The sequence below is a fragment of the Nematolebias whitei genome, chromosome 6 (assembly GCF_014905685.2).
Source record: "Nematolebias whitei isolate Nwh7 chromosome 6, NemWhi1, whole genome shotgun sequence".
Lineage (NCBI taxonomy): Eukaryota > Metazoa > Chordata > Actinopteri > Cyprinodontiformes > Rivulidae > Nematolebias > Nematolebias whitei.
In genome coordinates this window covers 27,551,362-27,561,194 of record NC_056503.1, presented here as the reverse complement: position 1 = coordinate 27,561,194, position 9,833 = coordinate 27,551,362, and the positions used below count along the sequence as shown (strand labels likewise).

General features: G+C 40.3%; 1 protein-coding gene across 1 annotated transcript in view; it reads left to right on the top strand.

Annotated features, from left to right (window-relative positions):
• gosr1 (golgi SNAP receptor complex member 1) overlaps window positions 1–9,833 on the top strand; it is a 29,694-nt gene that overhangs the window by 4,222 nt on the left and 15,639 nt on the right. The window contains exons 4-6 of the mRNA XM_037678148.1: window positions 59–166; window positions 360–451; window positions 7,112–7,186. Coding sequence (XP_037534076.1) covers window positions 59–166; window positions 360–451; window positions 7,112–7,186 — 275 coding nt within the window. The remainder of the gene's footprint in view (window positions 1–58; window positions 167–359; window positions 452–7,111; window positions 7,187–9,833) is intronic.

Here is a 9,833-nt window from a genome sequence, read left to right as displayed (position 1 = left end):
TATATATATATATATATATAATTTATTTATTTTATTCATACGCCCACCCTCTGATCAGCTGACAGCCGTGAACGACAAGATGGCGGAGTACACCAACACCCCAGGAGCATCGTCTCTGAACTCTGCGCTCATGCACACCCTTCAGAGACACCGAGACATTTTGCAGGTTTGGCCCACAAATCTTCACAAATGTGTTTTTTGTTTTTCTTTCTAAACTTTTTTTATATTTTCTTTTTGAATTCCTTCTCAAAGAGCTAAATGCTAACGTCATAGGTTTATTTTATGAAGCACATAAAGGCATTGTCTTCTTGAACTTTACTGTTTATTTATTCTTTATTTTCTTTATGGTTTCCCGTCAGGATTACACACAAGAATTCCACAAAACCAAAGGCAACTTTTTGGCCATCCGAGAAAGGGAAGACCTATTAGGGTCTGTCAGAAAAGACATTGAGTGAGTTCCCACACACATATTGTCTTTTTATTAAATCGTTTGTAGTCTAAGAATTAAGTTTTAAAGCCATTAAGTATTTTTTAGAAGAGTTTAAAGATTGTAGATGTCATTCCTCAGAAGGAAACGTTGTTTTTCAATTTTAAAAATGTTGTAGAAGCTTAAGATTTATAGCCTGTTTTGTATTAAAACAAGTTGGGGGCTCCCACAGACCAACACTATTTTTTTCTAATAGCATTTTGATTTAAGATGCAGCAGAAGGCTTACTGTGAGCGCTGTAGGGTTCCCATTGATTGTGCTCCATCTTGTCAGGATGTAAATGTCTGCACAGACCTAACACACGTCCTCCATCTGCCTTTAGCCACTTATTGCTGCATTTGAAGTATTTCTCATTCATGAGCTTATTGAAAATAGGTGTCGTTCTCGAATTATTTTGTCTTCAATGGAAAGATGTGGGGTTTTAAAACTAAACTTTGTTGCATTTATGGTAGAGGTATTAGGTTTGCATAAGCTACAGTCAAAAATGGGGACAAAATACACCCTCTAGTGCAGGGTTATTCAACTGGCGGCTCGGGGGCCAAATCAGGCCCTCGGATTAACTCAGTTCAGCCCACCAATGGGTTCATTTTTTAAATAAAACTCTATTTTAAACCATAAAACAAACTTAATGACAATAACTGCTGGATGTCCGGCCCCTGAGCTATTAGCTTTCAGTAAATGTGGCCCCCTGAGCAATTTAGTTGAATAGCCCATCTCTAGTGGATTTTATGAAATGATGGTGGACTCAAGAATTAAACAAGAAGATTTTTTTTTCTGTGCTGATTTATTAAAAATGTGAAAATGTTACAACAGGTTCCAGGGTCAACAGAGTATGGAACATCTGCTGAAGTTGTGACAAGAGTCAAAACAAAACAGGAAGTCTATATAACATCGGGTGCTCATGATGTGTACAAATTTGGATCCGTGAGCTAATTGGCTACTGGAAAGTATTTAGGATCTGCACGAGTCCCGCAGCTTATCAGTTGACCAGAGTTTACTCAGTCAGAAAAGAGGAGGAGTCAGATCAAGTAACTGAACCATTCAGTAATCAAAATGGAAGATTCATCTGTCTGTGATCATGACGTGTTCTTTCAATAACATGATATGATATAATTGTGTATAGAGCCATAAAATGTTCTTTGGAATCGGTAACATAAAATTTTATTCATCCACAACCGTACAAATCCGTACAACCCCCCTCTCCACCTGCTTGCTCGCTTTGGTCTAGTCTTTGTGGGGCAGCAGCTTGAGCAGGGAGGCCCAGACCTCTTTCCACAGCCACCTCTTCCAGCTCTTCTGGGAGGACCCTAAGGTGTTCCCAGGCCAACTGAGAGACAGAGACCACATTCACTGTGCAGATCTTAATGCTCAATTATGATTTTCTTGCTTGGGTTGGATGTTTAATTTTATTTTTGGGCGTGGTGGATTCCATTATAATTTTACATGTGATCGTCATCAGACTCCCCGTGCGTCCACCCCACTGAGCTCTCTGCCCCCGAAAGAGATCGTCTTCCTAGCATGTTCTGGGTCTTCCCCAGAGTCTCTTCCCTATAGGACATACCTGGAGCACTTCCCTAGGGAGGTGACCAGGGAGGACCATGGTCTCAGATTTGGAGGTGCTGATCCTCTTTCACTCTGTGCTGCTCCAGTGAGAGCTGGAGATCGTGGCACGATGACGCCAACAGGAGCTCACTGTGGGCCTTATGCTCACATTAGTTATCTCTCCATAATTTTATTTGTATTTTCATGTGTCGCATTAGAATTTTGTAAATAGAAAAGTTAGAAAAGGACTTAATAATTTGTGGTGCATTCTCGTCACAGCGTGCAGACATGTTGGCATAAATAAGACAAGTGCTCTGCTCTTTTAAAGCTCACTGAATGAGTTTTGTTTACCTATGAGTGTTTTTAGCTTCAAGCTCAGTCTAAGTGTAATAACTAAGGAGTTCAATGGGCTGATGATGAGGGTGCTGTCTGAGCTGAAATGTAGAGGAACAATGCTCTTGGGTTTTAAGGCACTTGCTGTTCTGTGAAATGATTGAAGACATCCAAACTGAAAACTTGTAAATGGTTTCATGTGTCCCATGTTGAAACGCATAAGATCATCTTAAATGCACTAACTCTGAAACTTTAACAGACTTCCTTTTAGCAGCTGGATCACACAGATGTTCTGGCTTGTTGTGGTACTCTCACTCATTCCAAGTCCAAGTGACAAATGTATTTAGGAAATTTTAAATGTAACTAAAAGATTTGTTTAGAGAAATGGTTGAAGCAAAAGTTATTTTAAGTAATAGAAAATAGAAGCTTGAAACTGTTGATTACCAATATATTAACTAAAAGTGTGAATGTTTAAGAAGCATTCACTCGCTCGTGATCCATTTTTTTCTTCCATACGTTTTTTTGGCAGCTTTTCTTGTTCCACATTTTTTGTGCTATTTCAACAAACGCACATCAACGTTCAGCTCATTCAGGAGAAGAACTTTAGGTGTTAGTGCATCTTTAGTTTTTAGAAATATTTAGCCTTCCATTTTTTTTTCTCAAAAAACGAATTGAGCAAATTTTTTTCTTTCTTTCTCTCTGTTCTCCGGTGAAGACAGACGTGTCTCCCTGCGCCCCCCCCCCCCCACCTGCTTCCCTGCTTGCACTCTTTCGTCCTGTGAACCCTTAAAGAGCCTCCTTTTTTTTCTCTGCATACCTCCTATTTCAAAGGATCAGCTGGTCTCTCAACAAAATTGATCAACTTCTCCCAACAGGAGTGAGGGTAAGGAGGACCCTCTTAGCTCGACGGAAACAAAGAAACAAATTGGATTCATGACAACTGTTTTTTGCTGTTTGGCTGGTGAACTCAGGATTGTCTATAAATTTGTGTGGATGTGTTCAAGCTTGGCAGCACTCAGACTGAATTATGTGCAGCTGCATCAGAGCTGGAGCAGCTGTTTTCAGGACTGTGAACTCTAGCAGCAAACATGAAGATGGGAATAATCTTGAAGAAGCTGTGAGCTCGACTTTAAGGAATCAATTTGGCTGTTTGGAGTTTTCATCAGAGGAATATACCAGCAAGACTTTCTTGACGGGGGACTTCTCAACTCTTCCTGGCATGTTTTGAAAAAAAAAAACAAAGATGCTTTGTCTGTCTCCTCATCACTCCCTTCCCCAAGGCCGTGGACATGTGACAGAACCTCAACCGAGCTGATGATGAAAGTCACCTCTTATCTGGACAATGGCTGAGGGGGGGGCTCTGGACTATGCTACGACTTTCCCTTAAAATTCAATGTCTTCACCGCCTAGATGTTCATGTATAACGCCTGTTTATGTTGCTTTGCTGTGGTAGGTTTTTTTGATGCCTCAAATCGTGCCCAGTCTAGGACACGGCTTGAGAGATCTTTCTTTTTTTTTAATACCATCTCTCCTCATGTTTTCGTCCCTTTTCTCATCTAAGCAAATATTGTCCTGAAAAAGAATAATAAGGGCCGCACTTTTTATAGTAGCAGCTTCGTGCACTCCGCCCATCTTTCGGACTACGTACATGTTCTCGTATCTCGGTGCAATGATAATAAAGTTTATTCTGATTACATCCTTCAAATCTTGAGATCTGTTTACAACCTTTTACTGCTCCTTTCACATTTTTTTTCTGCTTCAGCTTCTTTCAGCTTCCTTATGCAAATTTACTTTCAGCAAATTCTAGCTGTTTTTCAGCAATTTTTTTTGCTCCTTTTAGATTATTTTGCTAACTAGAACATTTTTGTGCGTCTAACTTCTTTCTGCTAATTTCAGCTTGTCCTCCTTTCATCTTATTTATGCAAGTTTCGGGTTTTTTTCTGCGATTTCTGCTATTTAGCTGTTTTTATGCAACTTTTAGCTTTTCCAGATAATTTCTTATTTTTTGCACTCATTTAAACTTTTTTCAGCCCATTTCAGCAAAAATGTGCTCTATTTTGTAATTCTGCTTCTTTCTGCATTTTTAGCTACTTTTCGGCTGGCCTTTTTTTGTGTTTTTTTTTGTGGCTAATTTCAGCTTTTTTCAGATAAATTCCACATATTGTGCTCATTTCCGCTTCATTTTGCTTAATTAGGCAAATGTGTGCTCTTCTTCCTTCCACTAATTTCAGCTTGTTCTACTTTTTTTTTTTTTAGCTAATTTCAGCTGTTTTCAGATGAATTCCAGTTTTCATGGTAATTTTTGCTACTTTTAGCCTAATATCTTTATGGTAATTTCGGCTTATTATGCACCTTTTCAGCTTTTTTCTGTTAGTTGAAGAATTTTATGCAATTTTAGCTACTATGTAGCCGCTGTATGCTAATTTTAGTTTTCTCAACAAATTTTGACATTTTTTAGCTAATTTCAGCTCTTTCCACTTCCTTCTGGTAGTTTTAAACTTCTTTCTGCCTTTTCAGTTACTTCTTGCTAATTTCAGCCCTTTTTTTAAAGGTAATTCATAATTTTTGTGCTCATTTCTGCTTATTTAAACCCCATTCATCAAATATGTGTTCTTTCTGCTTTTGTCTGCTAATTTAGGCTTGTTCTTCTAGTTAGTATTTGAAATAAGTAACGTCAGGGCTGTAATCATCTTTAGTTCTGCAGATGCTGTGATTGGCCTTGCTGCTGTAGTTTTTCTCCGTTTGTCCGGCAGAGGGCAGTGGAGATCTTGGCCACTAGTGAAACTGGTCCAGGATGAGGGTGGTTTGTGCTGCGCAAATAGAAAAATGTGCAACAATTAAAGGAAACAGTGGTACACGCCAACTCGTTTACACAAACGAAGCAATGAGCCGCCTTACATTTGATTAAAACATTTCTCAACATCTTGCAGTGAGCTCTCAGATCATTATTTCTTCCACACGCACTCCTGCCGTGTGCAGCTCATGACACCAGCAGGAGCCGAGCAGAAGTCCCTGCGCTGCTTTAATTCTTATTGTCAGCAACTAAAATGACAACTAGCCTGTGATTTACGTCGGTGCCCTTTTAAAAAGCCTTTCTACTCCGATGCTGGTGGTTCTGGCTCAGTCTCCCTGCTGGGGTAACCGACCTAAACTCAAGGCAACTCCTGCGAGATGAACTGTGTGCACACTGCGTACAGCATTGTGTTTTTTATTTATATTATTCATGGGCTTTTAACGCCGTACTCCGGATGAAGGCACATTTATTGTTGCTGTCAGCTGGGTGGGGTAGGATGTTAATGGTAGATGTGTGTGTGCACAGTTCTCCCTTCCACTGCTCTTTATCTCACTCTCACCCAACAAGAAGGTGGGGCTGTGTTAAATGATCAGAAACCAACAAGAGTGCGTCATTTTTAGCTGTTTAGAGACGCTGATAGCTAGAGTTGCACCAGCTGGAAGACGATGGGTGTGTGCGCTCATTATCTTTACTCCCATAAAGCTCGAAAAAAAAAAAGTCTGCTTCATTAATCTCAGATTGTTGGGAGCCATCAGCGTTTGGGTTTGTTTATCCGTCCGTTTGTAATTTCTGGTGATAAAATGAGATTAGAGCAGAGTTTTTAGTCTTTTTAAACACGTAACCATCCTGACCCTGCTGTTTTGTTTGAGTCTGTGGCTCAGTGTCGTTACTGACACAAACTTCTGACGCTCAGCAGTTAATCCACTGCCTCCTGTCAGCGGAGCAGATAAATTATCCTCAGTTTGCGTGAAGCAGCAAAGCCATACCACCTTACTACTATGGAGCAAAAAAAAGTGGTGACAGAAGCTACAAGGGTGGCTCTTTAGGAGACACTTTGCACTGACCGAGTGATTCTGAGGCCGACAGAGGTGAGGACGAAGAGGAATGCCTGCATGTAAACTGAGCATCGCCACAACGGTTAACAACACAGACTGTAGAGGAGAAGCTGAAGTTTCTTTAGGTTATTTTGAGTCACTATCAGAGAGAGACGAGTTCAAATAATGTTTCAATTAACAAAGACCAGAGAGTTCCCCTTTCATGTCACTCCCTGTTTTACTTTGCTTGTGTTGAGTTCTAAAGACGATCATCCAGTTATGTGATAAAATGTGTAAAATTATGTATATTGTGCCAAATTGCTTGAATATTAATATTCTCTTTCACTTTTTGTAATTGTATAAAATGCATATCAGACACTTTAATCATGTTCTAGAATTGCGCCGCTCAAGGTGGCTGCATGTTGGAGCAGCTCTGTTACTTTCATTCTGAGATTTTGTTTTAGGAAACTTTAATTCCTCTTTTTCTGGATGTAAATCACATTTTTTGGATGATTGTTTCCTTTGGTATCAGATGCTGTGCAGCTTGAAGGATTTTTACTGAAACTTTTTTAGTTTTGGACATTTGTTATGATGCGTAACTATGGCAACAAGGCAGTTTTCTACCACAGCAGCTGATTAACATCTCAAAAGCTCAAATAATTTCTATAATATTTCAACTCAAATGAGGATAACGAGTTACAACAACAAATAATTTCCCTTTGGGATTAATAAAGTATTTTTGAATTGAATTGAATTAAGACTGAACGTTTTCTCTCAAAGTGAAGAATTTTCCTTCACTTGCTGCTGTTAAATATTTTAAACCACTAAAATGCACAAATGCAAAAACTTCCTTTAATTAGTCGATTGATTTTATACTGACAGTACGTTGTTTTTTTTGTTTTTTTTACTTTTCCTCTTTAGGTCATATAAGAGCGGTTCTGGGGTCAACAATAGAAGAACGGAGCTGTTTCTAAAAGAGCACGAGCACCTGAGAAAGTAAGTTCACTTTGCGGTTGCACCAAGTAGAATTCCTCTGGTGGAGATGATCACAGCCACAGAATCAGCCATCCGCAACAACAAAATTAAAGAGGCTGAAGCAGAACAGTTCAGAGTCAAAGTTTCAGCCTGCCTCAGCAATGCCAAACCACCACCTTCCAACATCAGTAGAGAGGAGAGGGATGCACTCACCACTCTTAGCAAGGACAAAAACATCATCATTCTCCCAGCAGACAAAGGAAGGTGCACAGTGATTTTGAACCAGAAAGACTATCATGAGAAAATTATGACACTCCTTAGTGACTTAACCACTTATGAACCTCTGAAAAGAGATCCAGGAAGTGGTTACAAGAAAAAGTTAATAGATTGCCTGAAAATTTTGGAGCAGGACAAGGATATTGACCGTATTCTGTACCACAGACTGTACCCAGGGTAGGCCACACCTAGTCTGTATGATTTACCTAAAATCCACAAACAAGGTGTACCTTTAAGACCAATTGTTAGTATGATTAACTCTGTCACTTACAATGTTTCCAAATATCTGGCGTCTGTACTCATCCCTTTAGTTGGCAGCTCAGAACACCACATACAGAACACCATGGACTTTGTGGACAAGGTGAGGGATGTCATCATGGAGACTGATGAAACAATGGTCTCTTTTGATGTCACATCACTCTTTACGTGCATTCCTGTTGATGATGCAGTAGAGGTGGTCAGTTTAAAATTAACATCAGACACCACTCTGAACAGCAGGACCACACTTTCCACAGAACAACTGTGTCAACTCTTGAAACTGTGCCTGCAGTCAACCTACTTCACATATGGGGAGCAATATTATAGGCAGAAACATGGGTGTGCTATGGGGTCTCCAGTTTCTCCTATTGTTGCCAACCTGTACATGGAGGAGGTAGAAAAGAGAGCCTTGACGTCCTTTTCAGGGACACCACCAAGTCATTGGTTCAGGTATGTTGACGACACCTGGGTTAAAATCCAATCTCAGGAAGTCCAACATTTTACTGACCACATCGACTCTGTGGATAAATACATCAAGTTCACACGAGAAGATGTAAAAAATGGCAGGTTGGCTTTCTTGGACTGTGAGGTCTCAGTCTCTGATAGAGGACATTTGCAAACTGAGGTGTACCGCAAACCCACACACACAGACCAGTATTTGCAGTTTGACTCCCAGCACAAGTTAGGAGTCATCAGGACTCTGTATCACAGAGCAGACAGCGTCCCCACTAGCTCAGGAGCCAGGCAGAAGGAGAAATCCCACACAAGACAGGCTCTAGAGCAATGTGGATATCCTAACTGGGCCTTCCTGAAAGCAGAGAAGAAACCCAAACAAGACTCCAGTCAGCCATCAGGTGAAAAGGAGGAACCCAGACCCAGACCAGTGGTCATTCCATATGTTGAGGGAGTATCAGAGAAACTGAGACGTTTATTTTCTAAACATAACGTCCCAGTGGCTTTTAAACCCCAAAATACATTACGGCAAAGACTGGTTCATCCCAAAGATCCAGTCCCCCGGCACAAACGGAGTAATGTTGTGTATGCTGTTCAGTGTCAGGAGGGCTGTGATCAGTCTTACATCGGGGAAACAAAACAGCCACTGGCCAAAAGGATGGCCCAGCACAGAAGATCAACATCATCAGGCCAGGACTCTGCGGTCTACACTCATCTCCAGGCCAGCGGTCACTCTTTCAGGGATGAAGATTTGCACATCCTGGACAGAGAGGAACGATGGTTTGAGAGAGGAGTAAAGGAGGCCATCTTTGTGAAAAGAAACCGTCCATCATTAAACAGGGGTGGAGGCCTCCGGGTTCAACTGTCCCCCTCTTACAATGCTGTGATAGCTAGTATCACTCAGCCCTCTGTGAACAGTAAACAGCCATCAGTGTGCTAATGATCCATTGTTATGCTGATGGTCCTTCTTGAGCATGTGATCAGCTGGTTTTGGTTGTCAGCAGCAAAACTGGTTGATCCACCCTGAGACGGTGCTATTTAAGAGACTGAGCTGAAAACAGCTCCTCAGACTGAGGAAGTCTCTCGGATGAGAGACGAAACGTTTCTACATTTTTTTTGTTGATTTGCTTTGTTTTGTTTTTTTGAATGTCCAGAGGACCAGATTTAACTTTTTTAGATTTTTCTACCTGGATTATTGAGCATGCATCAGGATAAGTTCACTTCAGTTTTAATCCTTTTAAAACATGTAATCTAATATTTTCTTTAAATTTAGCAGAACGTTAGGTCTTTTATGTGTTTCAAGACGTTTTTAGAAGAATTAAGGTGCCGTCTTGCCAGCTACAACATTTCCTGGCAAAGCAGGGTTTTAGAATAACACAAACATTTCTTTATTGATGTTTGTTTGGAGGTCTGGACTGCTTAGCATTTAATCACAGTTTTACACTCAAACATGTTGGGAAGTAATTTTAGGTTATTGCTCAGGACTAAGAGAATGTAAAAATAAAACAAAGAAGTGCTCTACTGACATCTAGTTTCTTAACACATCTTTGCATCTTAAAACTGTAAAAGTTTGTATTTAATGACCCGATAAGTCAAATCATGATCTCCAGCCACCTCCTTGGTTTGTTGCTATCATTTGACCTAGTTGAAGGATGGCAGGTGCGTTGTAAGATCGTAGTGT